The 20,026-nt window shown below is 42.2% G+C and overlaps 1 protein-coding gene across 5 annotated transcripts in view; it reads left to right on the top strand.

Annotated features, from left to right (window-relative positions):
- The window catches only part of USP25 (ubiquitin specific peptidase 25), a 141,510-nt gene extending 122,244 nt beyond the window's left edge, over positions 1 to 19,266 (top strand). For all 5 annotated transcript variants that reach the window (XM_054974962.1, XM_054974960.1, XM_054974959.1 and 2 more), the window contains 6 exons: positions 2,323 to 2,501; positions 4,980 to 5,058; positions 5,428 to 5,507; positions 14,598 to 14,721; positions 15,347 to 15,542; positions 18,645 to 19,266. In XM_054974962.1, coding sequence (XP_054830937.1) covers positions 2,323 to 2,501; positions 4,980 to 5,058; positions 5,428 to 5,507; positions 14,598 to 14,721; positions 15,347 to 15,542; positions 18,645 to 18,817 — 831 coding nt within the window. In that variant the 3' untranslated portion in view covers positions 18,818 to 19,266. The remainder of the gene's footprint in view (positions 1 to 2,322; positions 2,502 to 4,979; positions 5,059 to 5,427; positions 5,508 to 14,597; positions 14,722 to 15,346; positions 15,543 to 18,644) is intronic.
- Positions 19,267 to 20,026: the final 760 nt, after the last annotated feature.

The following is a 20,026-nucleotide window of genomic DNA, read 5'->3' as shown; positions in this document are numbered from 1 at the left end:
GAAGAGGCCATTATGATAGGTTTATGGTAGAGCCGCAAGGGATGTGGTGGCTGCTGTCTTGTTGCAGAGTCTGCTGTAGTTGCTGCCTTAGGGTGGTTTTGTCCGGGGCAGTTTTTTCTTTTTCTGCTGCTAGTAAGTGAGAGGCATGAGAAGCCAATGCAGATTTCTTTAGCTGTTCTGCTGATCCTTTAATGAGGTGAGAGAGCTGTGAAAGCTCATCTGTCCATAGGTTTACCGGGTGCTTGCTGGTGGCGTATAAACACCCAGGGATTTGCCCCCTCATCTGCCAATCGCACAGTGATCAGTGGGAGGGGACAAGCTCCCAGAAGTTGCCCACCACTGGCAGGCACCTCAAGAGCATGTGTTGTGCACTCGCTCCCAACCAGCACAGCAACAGCACTTCCAGAAGTGACATCGTCATGCTGCCCGTGGGAGCGTTTCTGCGCTTCATTTGGGGGCGATTTGGGCCCCAAACGGGCAGTGTGGTGACATCACTTCCAGAAGTGATGTGAATGAAGACTTCATGTTCTGCACAAGGTAAGTGCCACGTACTCCACTCTTCTGACAGGAGGTGAGGTGTAGGGGTGTGCACTTCGGGTTTCCGATTCGGATAAAATACCCGAATCAGGCCCTATTTGTAAGATTCAGGATTCCTGAATCAGGGCCAGCATGGAAATCCCGAATCAAAGCTTCCCTGGGGCATTCGGGTTGCTTCAGGAAGCTTTAGGGCAACTTTAAAGGGCCCCATTCCTACCACTTGCAAGCGGCAGGTCCCTTTAAACTATCAGCTGGCAGGTGGCTGGAGGGATAGTTTAAAGGGCCCTTTAAATAACCCAAACCCCACAAACCCCAGGCATTTGAGGGGCAGGAAGGGCCTTTTCGGCCTTCTCCACCCTCGTGCAGGCCTGCAGGGTGACGGAGAAGACTGGAGCCACTGCTGCTGGGCCGCGACCTCCACCACCCCAGCAGCAGAGCCAAGCAGCAGGAAAGGGCCCTTTAAACTATCAGCTGGGAGGCGGCAGGGGAGATTCCCCCCCCCCCGCTGCCTGCCAGCTGATAGTTTAAAGGGACCTGCTTGAACTGGCCCTTTAAAGGGCCAGGTAAGTGGGTTGGAGGGGATGGGGGCTAAGTGGGGGGGGGTAAGGGTGGGTGGGTGGGGGTGCTGGGATAAAACCCAGCCCCCTGAATCACTTTGGAATGCTCCAAATCTTTACAGGTATTTCCAAATGTTTTTCTGCTTCGGGTAAACCCGAAGCAGGAAACCCAGATATTTTTGGGGTGCACACCCCTAGTGAGGGGTACCTGGCAACCTTATCTGTCCATGGAGCTGGAAGGGCTTGTACTTGAGAGGATGAACCACCTCCTCAGGATAGTTTGCAAAAAAATTGTACATGCCCTGCCGATGAAAAAAGGAGGAGGCACAACCCACTCTCGGATACCTTCCTGCACTGATGGAAAAATTGGAACAAATGCTTTACAATTAATGGCATCTGTAAAGAAATGTTCTTGTATGTTCTTAACCCAATAGCTCTTGCATGTTTCCAGTTGTTCAACTGAGGGATTAAATATATAGTGTGTAAATTTTGCCTTATATTATAAGTAGGACCACAAAGAGGGTTTGTGGGTTTTTTGGTTGATGGCTAATACAGCACAAAAATTAATTTGATATTGCATTTTACAGCTGCTTCAATCATTTTTCCTCATATTGTTTAGAAACAGAATATTTATTCTTGTGGTAATCAATTCCTCATACTGTTTAAAATTTGGTTTGAAATTTACACCATCATTAATTAATTTTCATATGTCAACTCTGATAAAGAAATAATTTTAGATTGTTTAAAGAATAATTCAGTGGCATAAACAAGTAAAATTAGGGATGTGCTTGAAAAGTCCAGTTAGCATCACAATTTGTATTCTATGCTAATACAGCAGTTCAAAAGTTTTCTTGGTCCAAGCTATAATTGGAATGCATGTGATACAACAATCTTGTTGAAGTTAAACAGGTTCCTCTCAGTGCCTGGATAAGTGCTTTATATATGCTGCATTGAGTTCAGTAATGGAAATAGCTGGTACATTAATAAATACTTAATTCAGTGTAATAAACGTTTAACAATAGCTAAAAAGATATGTTTGTAAAAAATGTCCTGGTTCTTTCCACTTGGCTGTAAATATTCTTATTCATAACATTTACACTACAATATTGTGTGTGCAATACCGGTGAAATTTAAATGGGGTTGAGCCTGTAACTTCTAAGATGATAAGGCCAGTCAGATTTAGAAACTGGACTGATAAAACTAAATAGTTTTTCTTGTTTCAATTTAGGCAATAAAATTGGAATACGCACGGCTACTAAAACTGGCCCAAGAAGACACTCCACCTGAGTGTGATTACCGTTTGCATCATGCAATTGTGTACTTTATCCAAAACCAGGCACCAAAGAAAATTATTGAAAGAACATTGCTCGAGCAGTTTGCTGACCACAATCTGAGTTTTGATGAAAGGTAACTATGAAATGAAGCTGGACACAAGTTCCATGGGCAGAAATTTGATTTATTTTTATACATTAGCATGAATCCTGTAGCTTGTACATGGCATGCTTCTCCAGCATTTGCTTTTTATTTTCTCCAACTGTTCGGCGGAGATACTGTCAAGCTGTTTACATTTCCTAGCAGGCTGTACTGATATCAACAGAATGAAGCCTGTGATGGATCTATTGGTAACTATTTCAGTTTCCAAATCTAGAAAAGCTTTAAGTACCAGCTGTCTAGGTACAAGTTGATGATGCATGAGTGTTGTAACAAGCAACTTCAGAGAGCCAGTTTGGTGTAGTGGTTAAGAGCGCAGGACTCTAATCTGGAGAACCAGGTTTGATTCCTCGCTCTTCCACTTGAAGCCAGCTGGGTGACCTTGGATCAGTCAGAGCTTCTAGCCCTCTCAGCCCCACCCACCTCACAGGGTGTTTTGTTTTGGGAATAATAATTACATACTTTGTAAACCGCTCTGAGTGGGTGTTAAGTCATCCTGAAGGGTGGTATATAAATCAAATATTACTATTATTACTTTTCTTGAGGCTATTCATTTAAATAAAAGTTGTGGTCTAATCCAGGTAACCAGCCAGAGAAAATAATGTGTGTGTATTATTATATGTGCAAAACTGGAAGAGTCCAACATTTCCTACAATAGAGGAATGGATAATGAAGGTTTTGGAATGTGCAACAATGGCAAAACTTACTTCATTGATTAGAGAAAAGATGTTTGTTTATTGTTGACTGAAAACCCCTTATAGACTTTGCATGAAATAGATAATAATGATTTGGTGCTCTGTGGGTATGTGGAATAAAGGATTTGGACATTAGAAAAAAGAGAGCTTTTCTTTGTAACACAGAGTAAGAGAAAATTTGATAATTGTACTTATATTTGTTGTGGAAAAACTGGAAGCCTCTTTTTAGCTTATATAGTTTATTTGTGCTTTATTATTAGTTATCATTCTTCATTATTCTCTGTGTAGTCTTTTTTGTTAGTTTATTTCCCTTATATAAAATTCTTAATTTTTTTTTAAAGATAATGTGTTACTTATGCGATCCAATATTGTTTGGGTTCATTTTAGAGATGCCTGTCTTCTTGGTCTGTGCTGTATTACAATTTGAAAGTACCGAAAGTGGGCTGGATAATAGAAATTAAAATATTTAAGACAGTATAAGAACAAGTAAACAAACGGATCAATAACTAATTAGTACTGTGTGGAAACAGGGTAATATAAACTCAAGCAGATTTTGGAAATGATATTTTAAAAGATTAACAGTGAATTCCTAAGCAGAGTTACTCCAGTCTAATCCCACTGAAATAATGGGCTTAGACTGCAGTAACTCTGCTTAGGATTTCACAGTAAAACTAGAAATATGTTGCGTGCACAGTGATTGTTTCAGTGCTATAATAACCTGTCAATCTTTGACTTGTAAATTTTTACTTTCATTCTTCATGCAAAAAACCCAAGAAAGCTCACTGTTCCTTTCCTTGCTCCTCTAACACTCCTCAAACTTAAAAAAATATATGGCTTTATTAACTCCATGCTTTGCCTGAGTGTAGTTCACTTCCTCATAACAGAGGTCTGCCATGTTCTACTCTTAATACGAGAGCCTACCTTGGACACAGCACTTTTTCAGAATGTCACACCATAAAAATAAAATATACCAACCCTAATTATATTCACGTGATTTTTGGTTGAGCACTTATTTGTTAATAAGTCACAAATTTTTAAAAAGACACTTGACTAGCAGCATCTTGGTAGCTTAACCCGGACCTTTCAGCATGAAATCAAGAAGTAGTTCAAAAGAAATTTATACAGTGACAAGCATCCCATTCTCACCCTCCTTGTCCTCACACACCCATCTGAAGAACTGTTGTGTTGGGTTGCACATACAATTGTTCTCTATTTTGTAAACCCTCCTCCTCCCTCCTTTTTTTAACTTTAGGCTTTTTGCAATCCTAGGACTGCCACAAGGTTTGTAGAAAAACCTTTCTCTCTCCATGGCCCTGAACTGCAGATTTAAATATCCACAGATGGGGCTATGTTGAGAATTAGATATATTGATAGGATGAGCTTCTGTTAAACAAGTGTCAAAAATCTGCTGGTGAAATGGGGCCCATGTGAATGATATTAGATAATAAATATATCTTTGTCTGAAACAGGTGCTTCATCCAGAACAGTCATGCCCTTGCTCTGCTTACAAAATATGTTGGGGGGTGGAACATGGCTCAACAGAAGAGCTTCTGCTTTGCATGTAGAAGGTCCCAGGTTCAGTCCCCAGCATCTCCAGTTAAAAAGGACCAGGCAGTAGGTGATGTGAAAGACCTCAGCCTGAGGCCCTGGAAAGCCGCTGCCAGTCTGAGCGCTGGACAGTGCTGGCCCTGATGGACCAATGATCTCTGTGTTAATGTTGTTGCTGTTTTGAAGTAATTACTTCGTTTTCTTTTTAAAGGTGTAGAAACATCATGAAAGTGGCTCAAGCCAAAATTGAAATGATAAAGCCAGATGAGGTCAACATGGAAGAATATGAGGCCAGTATTGTGTGTGAAAAGTTTCCTTCTACTTTGTGAAGTAAAAAAATGTCATTTTTTAAAAAAAAGAATCTTGTGGTCAGGTGCTTGGAATTTTAGGGGAAATTATTGCCTGGCCCTCTAACACTGTATTGATTGTAAGCAATTTCTTGTGGTAGGCTTTGACTACTCAGTGAGTGAAACGATTGACTCAGCAGGCAGAAAGCACTTCATGAGCAAAATGTTTGATCTCCACAATCAAGAGTTATAGGAGGGCTTCTTAGAGGTTTTCGTCATCTAAACAAGGAATTCAAAAATCACATTGAACTCAAATTAAAATATTTGTTACATTGGATTAATTTCATCAAGTCATATTCTTTTTATATGCAGAAGTGGCACCAACAGTACAGGAGCTTTAGAGACACAACGGTTTGTCTTATGGTGGGATTGGAACTTTTTCAAAAGAAGAGGTAAGAGAAATGGAGAAGTGAAATACAGAATTAAATTTTACTATTTGTGGGAAATGTGATGAGTATGTATACAACATACTCAAAATGGAAAGGAGGGTACAGAGATTTGAAATTCTTCAAAGAAAGATGAGTAGCCGTGTTAGTCTGTCTGTAGCAGTGGAAAAGAGAAAGAGTAGCACCTATAAGACTAACAAAATTAGTGGTAGGGTGTGAGCTTTCATGAGCCACAGTTGTATCTGAAGAAGTGAGCTGTGTCTCACAAAAGCTCATACCCTACCACTAATTTTGTTAGTCTTATAGGTGCTAGTGGACTCTTGCTTTTTTCCGTATATGCAGAGAGAGAGAGAGAGATTGCATACTGCCAGTATTAATAAAGAAATTGTATAAAAACCATTCTCCTGTGGTCCAAAAGTGGGGCAGTCCAAACTCCTGGGTAGCTCCTCCTCCTTCTCTTGCGCAGGGCCGGCAAACTTTCGATCCTAAGGGGGAGGGGCTTCCCCAGCTCTTCAGCTTTTTCCGGCCCTGCTCAGCAGGGAAGACGCACTTCTTGCTCCTCTGGAGCAGCGATCCTATTAAAAGAAGAAGAAGAAGAAGGCTGAGCGCTTGGCTCGCAGGGGATAAGGAAGGACCTGTTCCTCCACTCCCCCCCACTTGTAAGCCTGCCGGGGAAAACAACAGCGATGCAGCAGCAGGCTGCGGTTGCGAGCCGCAGAGCCGACGTCCCTCCTGTAATAGGGCCCGGCGTCTGTAGGGGCCGCGGCGAAGCACGGGAAAAGCAGCTGCCGCGGGAACGGACGTCGGCCGCTTTTGGCGCCAAAAAAGCGGCGGCTGCCCCGAACTGAGCGCCGGAACACCTAAACACGGTAAGATCCTCTGAACGAGGAAAGGGGGGGGGGTAGGTATGGTGCTAAAAAGAGCCTGGAAAGCAGCCCGTTTTTTACTGTAGGCACCCAGGTTTAGCTGCCTGAATTCAAGTAACCTCCCTTTTTGCACTTTCATTTTTAGGCTGGGCGGGAGAGGCCCTTTGGCGGGAATATGGAAAAGGAGAGCCACCCTGCAGAGGTAGCTGCTTGTGGTATGGAGTCTCTGAGCTCGCCGTTGTCTTCACACTCTGCTCATGGGGAGAGCCGGGAGACAAATGACCCTGACCTTTCTGGGCAAGAGGCAAAGGCAAACATTCTGGCTTGGATAAGGACAGAAATTCAAAAAGGGCTAGCAGGGGCAGTGAAAGACCTTAGAAAGCAGGCTATCACCCCCAGACAGGAAAAATCTAGGCCAGGCCCTTCTGAAGGGAAAAGGCAGAGTAAAACCACTGCCCATTCCAAAACAAAAAAGAGAAGGGTGGAGGACTGGTTAGGGAAGGACTCAAGTGCTTCTGATGAAACCCAGTCGTGCTCAGACATCTCTGACCAATCTTTAGAGAGCGAGGAAGGAGAGTTGTCTGAGGAGGAAGAGGAGGAGGCAAGCCAAGTTCAAACCAGGCTTTTCCCTCAGGAAGTATATAACAAGCTTCTGGCTAAGGTGCTGAGGACCCTAGAGATAACACAAACAAATCAAGGCTCACAGGATGCAGACCAACCATACCCCCAAGGCTTGGAAAGGGCCCTGCCAAAAATGGGACCCAAGCAATCAGGAGTACCGCTCCCAGCCGCTTTTCATAGTGTTCTCAAAGCCGAATGGGATAACCCGGCAAAGCCTAAGGTGTACCACTCTGTATTTCATAAGCTTTATTCCATGACACCTGATACAGCTAAGAAGATCAAGCTTCCTATTGTGGACAACCCGGTCTCCAGCCTTACCACTTCATCGGTCCTTCCAATGGATGCTGAAGGTATGCCTAAAGATCCTTCAGACAAAAAGATTGAACAAGCGCTGCGCAGGAACTTTGAGGCCTCGGCGGCATCGCTGAGATCTTCGGCTACGGGATCCTTATTTGCCAGAGCTGCATACACTTGGGCATCAGACTTAGCCTCAGCAGGAAGAGAGGTTCCCAAGGAGGTCAAGAACGAAGTTAAGAAGATAGCTCTAGCCACTGCATTTGCAGCAGACGCCACACTCGATTCGTTCCAGATGTCCTCAAGAGCCATGGGTTTCAATGTGGCTGCAAGACGTAACACATGGCTGAGAAACTGGGACGTTGACCCCCAAGCGCGCAGCAGAGTGGCAGCTATTCCTTTTGCTGGAAGCAAGTTATTTGGAGAAGCCTTGGACAGATACTTGGTAGAAGACACTGAAAAGAAAAAGGTCCTGCCCTCAAAGAAAGGAGACGCCAAGTTCAAGAGTAGGCATTCCTTTCGTGAGGGCAAGAGGGCACCAAGATCGGGAACTGACAGACCATTCAAAAACAGGTGGCAATCTAGACAGCGGAATGAAGGCAGATCCTTCAGCTTCAGGAAGTCATCCGCGCAAGCGAAAGGCCCGAAGAAAGGCGGACAAGCATGACTATCAACAGTCAATCTCTCACATAGGAGGGAGACTACAGAACTTTGCCGAACAGTGGAATCTAACAGTATCGGACAAATGGGTACTGGACATAGTATCCAAGGGTTACTCCTTGAAGTTCGAAACGATTCCACGATGGCGTTTTATACAGCTTCCAAGGAACCCCTTTCAACCAAAACACGTCAAGATAGAGGAAGCCATTCAACACCTACTAGAGATTCAGGCCATAGAACCAGTACCAATGCAGCATCGGAGGATGGGAGTGTACTCAGTGTTTTTCATCGTTCCAAAGAAAAATGGGGATGTCAGAGCAATCTTGGACCTAAGTTGGCTGAATCAGTACATAAAGTCACGCAAATTCAAGATGGAGACAATGAGGTCAACCACTGGAGCCATACAGAAAGGAGACTTTCTGGCCTCCATAGATCTGTCGGAGGCCTGTCTGCACGTCCCCATTCAAGTAGCACACCAGAAATACCTCCGCTTTGCTTACGACGGGAAACACTATCAGTACAAGGCCCTGCCATTTGGACTGAAGTCTGCTCCGAGAGTGTTCACCAAGGTGTTGGTAACACTTATTGCCTTTCTCAGAACACAGGGAATAGCCCTGTCCCCGTATCTGGACGACATCCTCATCAAGGCCCCATCCCTGGTGTCAGCTCAGGAGGCAGTGAGGGTGACTACGGACTGTCTGGAAAGGCACGGTTTTATCATCAACAGACAAAAGAGCTCACTCGAACCAGCGCAACAGATAGTCCATCTGGGAGTGATTGTCAACACGATCAAAGACAAAGCCTTCATGTCCACGGAGAGACAGCGGAAGATTGTGAACACGATACGGTCAGTTCAAAGAGGGAGACAGGTGGAAGTGATGCACTTGGCAAAGCTGCAAGGAATGTTGGTGCCGTGCCAGGAGACACTCCAATGGTCGAGGTTCCACACACACCCTTTGCAACAATTTCTTCGACCTTATCAGAAGGCCATTTCTCACAAACGGCACATGTTAGTGGAAATACCAGATGCCCTGTCCAGGGAGTTGGATTGGTGGATGGAGCCGAGCAGATTCCTGGAGGGATCACCGTTGAGAGAACCGAAGAGACTTGTTCTGACCACAGATGCAAGCCTGACAGGATGGGGAGCGCACATGGAAGGCAGGATGATACAAGGGTCATGGAACAACACGGAGAAGACATTCAGTATAAATATGTTGGAGTTGAGAGCCATAAAAAATGGCCTTTGGAAACTCAAGGACTGCCTGAAGGGACAGCACGTCATGGTCCACACAGACAATATGACGGCCAAAGCTTATATAAACAAGCAAGGAGGCAACAGGTTCAAAACGCTGTGCAAAGAGGCGAGGGAAATCTTCCTCTGGGCAGAATTGAATCTGAAGTCCATAAAGGCCATACACGTAGCCGGTCAGCAGAACAATCTGGCGGACTGGCTAAGCCGGAACAGAGTGGACCAGTCCGAGTGGAGACTGAATCCCCAGGTATTCCAACAGATATGTCAAAGATTCGGAAAGCCAGAGGTGGACCTGTTTGCAACGCCCCGGAATGCTCAGGTCCCGAAGTTCTTTTCCAGACTGAGGGAACGCGAAGCATTAGGCACAGATGCATTGAGCATAGAGTGGCCGAGGACACTTGTGTGCGCATTTCCACCAATACAGATCTTGCACAGAGTAATTCAGAAAGTGGTGGAACAACAGGCAGAAGTGGTATTGGTTGCCCCCCTTCTGGCCAAGGAGGCAATGGTTCCAAGATCTGGGAAGGCTGTCACTGGAAAAACCATGGAAGCTTCCTTACAGGGAGGACCTGTTATCACAAGGGAAGATACTTCATCCGAATCCAGGCTCCCTAAGATTAGCAGCTTGAAGGTTGAGCGTGGCCAACTGCGAAAACTAGGGTATTCCGAGAAGGTGATTGCCACAATGATGGCGTCGAGAAGGAATTCAACGAACAATAGCTATGATAACACATGGCAGGTCTTTAGTGCATGGTGTACAGAGAAAGGTCTGACTCCAATGACAGCATCAGTAAAGAGGATCTTGCTATTCCTACAAGAAGGGCTGGATAAAGGGCTTAGCACCAGCACCCTAAAAAGACAGATAGCAGCGATTTCAGCAGTTAGAGGATCCAAGAAGGGAACATCACTCACAAAACATCCTCATGTCAAGAGGTTCCTGAGGGGTGCTGTGCTGTTAAACCCCCCTCAAGTGCATAGGTTTCCCACTTGGAACCTCAACCTGGTACTTACATCACTTACAAGAGAGCCCTTTGAGCCTATGGCAACGTGGTCATTGAAACTGCTGACTTTAAAGGCAATTTTTCTGGTCGGAATTACATCAGCTCGGAGGGTGTCCGAGCACTATCAGTTAATAGAGACTTGTGTATCTTCCACAATGATAGGGTAGTGCTTAGGTTAGACCCTAACTTTGTCCCTAAAGTGAACTCGCTCTTTCACCAGGAGGAGGATATAGTTTTGCCTTTCTTCTGTGCAAACCCCAAACACGATAGGGAGAAGGAATGGCACAAGTTAGATGTAAAAAGGGCACTGAGTTACTACATAGACAGAACCAAACACATTCGCAAGACAGAGAGAATGTTTGTTTCCTTTAGGAAGTGTTCCCTGGGAGGGAAAGTGACAACATCCACATTAAGTAGATGGATACGAGAGTGTATCATTTTGGCATATAAGGCTAGGAAGGTGGAGCTCCCTGACGGAATAACAGCTCACTCACTAAGGGGTGCAGCTACATCAGCGGCCTATAGGGCCTTCCCATCATTAGAGAGGGTATGTAGAGCTGCAACATGGAAGTCTGTACATACCTTCACTAGGCACTACAAGGTGGACCAGATGGCATCTGCAGAGGCAGCGTTTGGGAGGCGGGGGCTCCACCATGTACTGTAAGTTAGCGATAAAATGATAGAACAGGAAATACCCACCCAAGGGTACACTGCTTTGCAACATCCCAGGAGTTTGGACTGCCCCACTTTTGGACCACAGGAGAATGGAAGATTTGCATACACTTACTGTGAAGCTTCCTTTCTCGGTGGTCCGAAAGTGGGGCAGTCCACAAACCCACCCAGTTTATCTTAGACAGGACTATGTACATAATAAAACAGAAAAGACAAGGTGGGGGGGAAAGTTTATGCTTGGTTGCATTTTGTTGCTTCTGAGTTATTTTGTTAGTGTTCTAGACTTGTAGGACTGAATGTTTGGAGTTGAGAATGAACACTGGAGGGGTGATCCGGGCTTGGATACAAACTGAAGAGCTGGGGAAGCCCCTCCCCCTTAGGATCGAAAGTTTGCCGGCCCTGCGCAAGAGAAGGAGGAGGAGCTACCCAGGAGTTTGGACTGCCCCACTTTCGGACCACCGAGAAAGGAAGCTTCACGGTAAGTGTATGCAAATCTTCCATTCTTATTGAATTACTTTATTTTTGTGAATGTTCCTGCTTTGGTATACTGGTGACTTGTCTATTTTGGAAGGCAGATAGATAGCAAGGAAAAAATTGATTACTAGCCTGCATGTATGGGTTTTAAATCCTGTTCTGCACTAGGGGAGCAAGGAGTTTGTTTGTATAAACATTTTTACCCCACCTTGCCTCCTGGTTCAAGGCCAACTTACAATAGTGTATTAAAATATGTACAGGTTTTACAGTTAAAACCTAAATATTATTTTGATAGGCAATCTAGTGGTGGTTAGAGAATGGAATACCATTTCACTCCTTCATTACAACTTCACATGATTATATTTGAAACAAGACTTGGTAATTATGCTTCTTATGAAAGTTACTATTACTCCTCTATAATGCTCTGTCAGGCATTGTCTTTGGGAAGGTATGTGTGTATGTAATGCTGTCTTTTAGAAGGCAAAGTAGTCATTGTAGTTTTAGAATCTAGTAATTTCTTACTTTTTTCTTAAGTCTTGTACAGTTTCCTTTCATCTAGCAGAGCGCTTGTATCTTTCCTGAGGGTGTGACAAACAATAATTTAACAGGTGCAGCATTACCCATCATGGAGATGCTGTGATGGGGAAAACTACACCTCTTACTCTTCTGCCTGTCAGTTTTTGAAGGTGTAGGTACACTACATGAACAAGTGTTCGGCATTCTCATTCTTCTTTTTAGTGACTGCTGTGGCTTTCAGCTGTTTCTCTGATCTTATAATGGGTCATAGATAGGGAACAGTCACTGTTTCTAGTAACTAACTATAGATAGCTCAGTAAAAGTGTCAACTTAGTATGGTGCAGCAGTGAAAATGGCAAACTCTATGCCGGGAATTATTAGAAAATAAAATGGCAAATATTATAATGCCCCTGTCTATCTGTTGCCTAGGGTACAGCCTTATTTGGAATACTGTGTACAGTTCTGGTCACTGTGCCTCAAAAAGGACATTATAGAGCTGGAAAAAGTAAAGAAGAGGGCAATGAAACTGATTATGTGGTTGGAGCAATGTCCTTTTGTGGACAGGCTGAAACATCTGGGACTTTTCAGATTAGAAAAGAGATGAGTGGCATGATTGAGGTTTACAAAATTATGCACAGGATAGAGAGAGTAGACAGAGAACTTTACTCCTTCTTCCAAAACCAAGGAACTCAAGGATATACAGTGAATGTGGTGGGCACCAATTTCAGGACAGACGAAAGGAAATACTTCTTTAGGCAAGTGACAAACAACGGCAAACTACCTGTTTGTCTCTTGCCTTGAAAACCCTATGGGGTCAACATAAGTCAGCTGTGACTTCATAGCATTTTAAACACACATCTAGACATGGGCATGAATTGAAATACGAATCAAATTTTGTGTTGAATTGTGCCGATTTGTGTTTCGCGAAACACGTTTCGTGGGGGCACGGTTTTCATGAAATTCACAACTTTTGGGGCTGATTTGTTCAATTTGTGAATGATTCATGATGCCAGACAAGCTGGCACTGATCCATTGATTCCCTTGGCAACATAAGCTGATTCCACACATGTTGGATAATGCACTTCCAATCCTCTTTAGAGATCATTTGGAACTGAATTTTTTGTGCGTGAAACAAAACATCCACTTCCAAACTATTGCTAAAGTGCATTGAAAGTGCATTGTCCATCATGTGCGGAATCAGCCACAGGCCCAGAATGTCTGCAGATCTTTGTTGCCATTAGAAACCCCAATCTTAACCCACATAACCTTGATAGGCAGCTCTCCCTGCCAACTGGAGAGCTTCCATTCTGCCCTATACAGCTAGGAGCAGGGGGGGTTAATCCCCTAGGCAACTGAGGAGATGGGCCTTCTATAGCCATGGGAACACCAATCTCATCCCTCCAAACCCTGTTAGGCAGGTCCGTCTGCCAACCAGAAACCTCCTGTTCTGCTCTATGTGAGCATTTCTTACATAAGGCACAGCTCTCTGCCTCAAGTTTTTCAGTTCCAGTAGACAGAGGGAGAGGGAGGACCTGTTGCTGGGATTTGGAGTGAGAGAGTAGAGTTGGGAGCTTTTGGCTGGATTTGCTGCTGCTTTAAAAGAGACTGAAGAGCCTCTTTCTTATTTTCAGCTCTTGGCCTTGGTGGGAAAGTCGTTGGGTGAGGGTGCCTTCTTTCCTCCACCCCACCCAACTCCAGTCTCAGGGCATTGCCTGGCTCTGGGGCCTAGCTTGACTGAGGCCTACCTTTTTTTCTTTAATTTTCTTTGCTTATATTATTTTTTAGAGCATTTGTTCTTGCTGGCTTGTTAGGTGAGAGTGGGTGGAGGATAGCCTGCTGAAATCTCCCTGCAAGTTTGGCATCTCTGGGTATGAAGGGTGCCATTAAAGTCCCCTGGGTTCTGACGAATCATGAAACTAGAATTATTTCGTGAAACGGGACAATTTCCTGAAAGTTCATGATTCATGGAATGCGACGAAACACGAAACGCTCGTTTCATTTTTTTTCCCATTTCATGCCCATCTCTACACACATCAACTATATTTATTATTTATTGACTTCATATATATTGCATCTTTTTCCCTAACGGGGAACCAAAATATCATTCTCCTCCCCTTCAATTTATCCTCATAAGAACCCTGTGGGATAGGTTAGGTTGAGAGTTTACAACTGACCGAAAGTCACCCATTGAGCTTCCATGGCTACTTAGGTTCCGAGGTCTTATTAGTTCAGAGACCATCCTTAGCTTCCAAGATCTGATGAGACTGATCTAGCCTAGGTCATCATGTAAAAGGTAGGATGGCTGGTGGGTGGAAAGGACAGAAGGGAACAGCAAAAGCTGAGAATCTGGGGGCTTCCAGAAAGAAAGAGGAAATAGTTTGGGGAGGGGGATATAGGGAGAAGTCAGATGCCCTCGCAAGTGCTTGCAGAATCCTCACCTTACAGCTGGGCCTGACTGGAGAGAGGCTGCAATGGGAGGAAAGAAGGGAAAGATGAAGACTGGACCAGGAGTGAGGGGGACAGATGAAAGTAGGTTGGCTGGTGGGTGGAAGGAGAGATGAAACAGGAAGAGGTTGCGAGACTGTGGGGGCTTTTAGGAAAGGGAAAGAGGAAACAGTATAGGAGTGGTAAATGAGATCCCATTGCTTGTATGTTTTAAAATATGAGTTACCCATTGAAATCACAGAACTTAGCAAAGGTAATGCCTCTTACAGTACATTTGTATTTATTTACTTTTCAGTTTTATGGATGCCTTACTGTACCTTATCTATGCTTATCAGAAGAACAAAGAGCTTTCATCAAAAGGTTTATATAGTGGGCATGATGAAGAGCTGATCTCTCACTATCGAAGAGAGTGTTTGCTAGTAAGTGGAACCTTTGAACACTGCCATAATTGTTGCTTCTTGACTGAAATAGTGTACAACTTCTCAGTTGTCTAGTGAAGGTTAAGCATATCTTACCCTAAATAATATTGTTCTGTAATTTAACCTTAAATATGGGCTGAAGCTGATTTTCATTGTCAGTTGTTTTTATGCATCTTAATTTATTAAAATGTGCATATTTTGCAACTGTTTGGGATGTACTTGGTAGTAAACAACTCTTGTTTTCTTTGGTATACACAATACTTTTATATATGACAAGCAATAATAAAATAGGTATATAAATACTTGAGAGTTGTTATAGATGCTTAAAAGTTTATAGAAATCATACTTTTAAAGAAACTGGAAATTAGTCAATTGTGACAGTGTTTGAGTTTAAAGAAAATAGTATTAAGAAAATCCAGTTACCTCTCCTATACTAATTATTTATGTACTGAGCAAGACCTTTTATAGGTTACTGTCTGCCTCAACTGTTCAATGCATGCTAGGGAAGTCAGTTGATGGAATCTTTATGAGTGTATTCTTCAAGGGGAACTTTACACATGGGGAACTTAAGGGGGGAAATGTTTGTACTGTTGGTGAAATAATTCATTCCTGATTTTGCATGAAGAAGTTAAATGAAAATGCTGCCGCACAGTTCGAATCTGGAGATGATCAAGAAGTAAATAATGGGCTGCTGATTATGAATGAGCTGATTGTCCCATGTCTGCCATTGTTGTTGGTGGATGAAACAGAAGAAAAGGATATTGTGGCTGTAGAAGATATGAGAAATCGATGGTGTTCATATCTTGGACAAGAAATGGAGTGTAAGTTGCTTTACAAAAATAGAAATAAGTTGGTTGTTGTGGGTTTTCCGGGCTGTATTGCCATGGTCTTGGCATTGTAGTTCCTGACGTTTCGCCAGCAATCTGGTTTCATCCCCTCCAGAACCATCACAGACAATATTGAAAAAACAATAAATGTCATCAATTTCTGTAAATAGACAAAGACTGAATCTATAATATTGGCGGTGAATATTGAAAAAGCGTTTGATCGCTTAGAAATCCCATTTTTAAAAACAATATTAACATATATGGAGTTTGGGGACCGCTTTCTTACAGCCATAGATGCACTGTATGAATATCCCAAGGCACAAGTCAGAATTAATGGCTACAATTCATCAGACTTCCCACTCACAAGAGGCACTAGAGAAGGCTGCCTATTGTCACCCTTGCTTTTTGCCTTATCCATATAACCACTAGCAGAAGCTATTAGAGCTGACCCCGGAATTCAGGGTGTCAAAATAGGGACAAAAACCCATAAAACCTGTCTATATGCAGATGACATGGCAATCTATTTAACAAATCCTCTAGACTCTCTCAAAGCTTTAAACAATATTTTACAGCTTTTTGCGACTATTTCAGGCCTAAATATTAATGCAGCCAAAACTGAAATATACCCTATTGATATCAATGCCTCCTCCCACAAGGCCATTAAAACCTCATTTACTTTCAAATGGTTAGAAAAACCTTGGCGCTACTTAGGAGTTTTAATCCCAGAAGACTTTAAGGACCTTTTCAAACACAACTATACAAACTGGATAACAAAATTGAATTTATTAATTCAGAGTTGGAACAAACTAAACTTTTCGTAGTCTGAAAAATTTGATCTGATCAAATCTGTTGTGCTTCCACAATTTATTTTTATTTTTCAAAATCTACCTATACATATCCCAAGTAAGGATTTGAAATCCCGGCAGACATCTATAAACTCTTTCATCTGGGGAAATAAAAAACCCAGATTAAGTTTTTGTATCTTATCTCACCCATCTAAACTTGGAGGATACGGCTTGCCAGACTTAACTGGATATTATGAAGCCATCCAAATGAAGAATATTATTGCATACCTTAATTCAGACCAATCAAAAGATTGGATTGCAATTGAACAAGCCTTTCTGACTTCCGTATCTATGGAAGATTTAATCTGGAATACTCTTAAAGAGAGACCAAACCTAATCCAAATGCTTCCACTCTTAAATTCTACCTTACAAATATGGGACATAAAAAGAACATCCTTAGCCCCAACATCTCTCCACTATCTTTTTTACAACAAAAATGGTTAATCCCAGGCAACTCTAAAGAATCCCTTTGTGGAGAGCACTAAAATTAACAAGACTATGGGATGTTACCTCCAAAAATTTTCTAAAACCCAAATCCCAATTGGACTCATCAGCCAACATCAAATTACCATGGTTTGAATATTTTCAGTTAAACCATTTAATTAATAGCCCAACGATACAAGCACAACTTAAAAAACCTCACACTGATTTTGAAAAACTGTTAATTTCTCGTAGTAAAAAAGAAAAAGGTCTCATCTCTATTCTTTATAAAATCCTAAACTCCCAAAAGTGGAGTAAAAAAGGAAACTATCAGCTTCGGTGGTAGTCTGACTGCAATACAATTATTTCCGACTCACAATGGGCACAAATTTGGTCCTCAAAAATATGCTCCACTAATGCTATTAATATCAGAACAACCTTCAGAAAAATCATGCACAGGTGGTACCTAACCCCACTCAAGCTACACTACATAAATCCTTCATACAACCCACAATGCTGGCATGGCTGCAAACAAACAGGCTCTTTTTTCCACTGTTGGTGGAATTGCCCTTTGATTTCACGTGACTGGAGCCTGATCTTCAACATGATTGGGAAAATAACTGGGTATGTCATTCAACCACGTCCTGAACTTGTTTTTCTTAATTTGTGGGGAAATGAGGACATCCCCATAATCCGAAAAGATCTGATTTCAATTATGATCAGTGCGGCCAAAGCCATAATCACAAAATCATGGAAATTCAAAGTCCCACTCGCAATACAGCCTTGGATTAATAAATTATGGGAATTTCTCACAATGGAGAAAATCACAGACCGCATCTCAACCGCAGAGAACCAGAACTTCCAATCCAATTTCTATGAGAAATGGTGGCCTTTTCTGGACTATATGGAAAAGCAAAACAAATACTTGCAGTCAATACCTGACAATCTCAAAGTTATAGCAATTTATTTTATGTTCTTTCGTTGTCTTTACCACATATATTGTAAATACTGCCAAGGCAATTGATACGCTGTCTCGAGCACATGCTTATATTCATACTGTTTATATAGTTATATGGTTATATATTTGTTTTTTTTACTATTGCATATTGTCAAAAAACTCAAAAATAAAAATAAAAAAAAGACCATGGAGGAGGACAAGAAATTCTACTGCTGTGTTGAATCCAGTTAATTAGTTCTTAGAATAACATTTTGAAACACATGGCAAATATATGACTGATTCACAATCATCACAGCAATGCATCTCATTCACTGATTTTGGTGCAGATGTTATTAGGTCTTGTGCGACTTAGCTGTTGGGTGTAATCCTCACGTTGCTTACTGTTTACATCCACACTGACTGCTTTAGAGCCTGTTTTTGCAAAAAGTGCTTTGAATACTGCAGCCAATTTCCAGATAAAGTAGAAAGCATTCTGTGTGTTTCATATGCATTTCTGATTTGTTGAAAAAACATGGTCGACTTGCACATGCAGCCATGTGGCAACTGTTTTCTGTGTTGCAATTTCATGTGGGTGGAGGGAGAGTTCATGTGAATGATACATATTTTTCCTACATAATCTTTATTCTCCCTCCTGGTAGGATTCTGATAGGCGGTAATTTCTTTTTATTTTGATCCCATTTGAGAAAAACAAGCGAACAAATGATGGTTGCTATTGTTTAGGGGGCTGTGCTTTTATGAATTGAGAAGTTAAAATAGTTAAAATAGTTTTCTTTTCCTTGAAATGCGTACAACCCTGAAAAGATATATTCACATAGTAGCCATTGATAATTGTTCTTGTGATTATAAACAAAGATGTATTTGTCTTATTTGCAGCTAACTTGCAAGAAAAGCTAACGGACTTCCTGCCAAAATTGCTAGATTGTTCTACAGAAATTAAAGGTTTCAACGATCCACCAAAGTTACCTTCCTATTCCACCCATGAACTGTGTGAGCGATTTGCCCGAATCATGTTGTCACTCAGTCGAACTCCAGCTGACGGAAGATAAACTCTGTAGGCGTTCCTCAAGCACACTGTATAAACACTTTTTAGTTATTTAACCCTTGCCTTCCTGTCACAGGGTTTGCTTGTTGCTGCTATAGTTTTTAACTTTTTCATTTTAATAATTGAAAGAAAAGACAAAGAGGACTGTACAGACATTAGCCAGACTGCAGCCAATAAAGCTGAGAATCGCATGGCACTCAGTTTTTGTTATCTGCCAGAACTCATGCAGCATTACAAGTCTGATTTATTATGACAAACTGGCTTTTTTGCCACTTACTTGTAACAGTGTTACTTTGCTTTTTATCTAAGATTCTTTATGTGATCCATCAACAGCTTTCTGTTCAGCCTGGAACATTCAGCAACTGCTTCAATTTTAAAGTAACCAGTGTAAAATAAATGGTACCTGGTAGCTTGTAAATTACATCAAGAATAAAAAAAAATTATTTATGGCTATTTTGGCTGCAAATGAACTGTATATTTGTGAATTGTAGAGATACATCTTAAAGGTATAGCAGTCTGGGTACATTTTTGGAGGTAGGCAGGTGGAATACAACCATGGTGTTCGAGATGTTGTTATCCGCCCTGAGCCCACTTGCAGGGAGGGCAGAATACAAATTTGAAATAAATAAATAAATAAATAAAATAAAATAAGAACATTTTTGGATAAATGGATACTTGAAGTGTGTCAGCTTCTAGAAAACTGCCTTAGACTCTTGTGATCAGCTGCCTCCAGCATACAGTGTCCTGCACTGTCCACACTGGTGTTTTGCAATCACTCTGCAAAATATATAATTCAAAGTTCATTTTAACACAACATACCTAAACTATGTAAAAATATATGGAGGCTAGATATATCTCATAATTTGGGGGGATGAAGGTATTGATTTTCCACTGTTTGAACTTCGTTAGTGCATAACATTCAGGCATTTGGGGGAACAAATAGAGCAGTACTTCACTGCATGAAAGAGTTGTGACGACATGGGCATGAACCAAAAAAATTTAACGAATCGGCGGTTCGTGGTTCGGTGCCACCGACGATCCCGAGGTCGCAAACCCCAATGAATATTTTCCATTGCCGAACCGGTTTGCTGTTTGTGGGGCTCAGAACGGCCCACGTTGCACTTAGAAAGCCCATATTCCCGGGGAGTGTTTTGCAGGCTTTCCTACAGCCATCACCCAAGTTTGGACAAGATTGCAAAAGGGATCTTGGAGT

Source organism: Eublepharis macularius, chromosome 3, assembly GCF_028583425.1.
Source record: "Eublepharis macularius isolate TG4126 chromosome 3, MPM_Emac_v1.0, whole genome shotgun sequence".
Lineage (NCBI taxonomy): Eukaryota > Metazoa > Chordata > Lepidosauria > Squamata > Eublepharidae > Eublepharis > Eublepharis macularius.
This window is presented reverse-complemented; position numbering and strand designations above follow the sequence as displayed.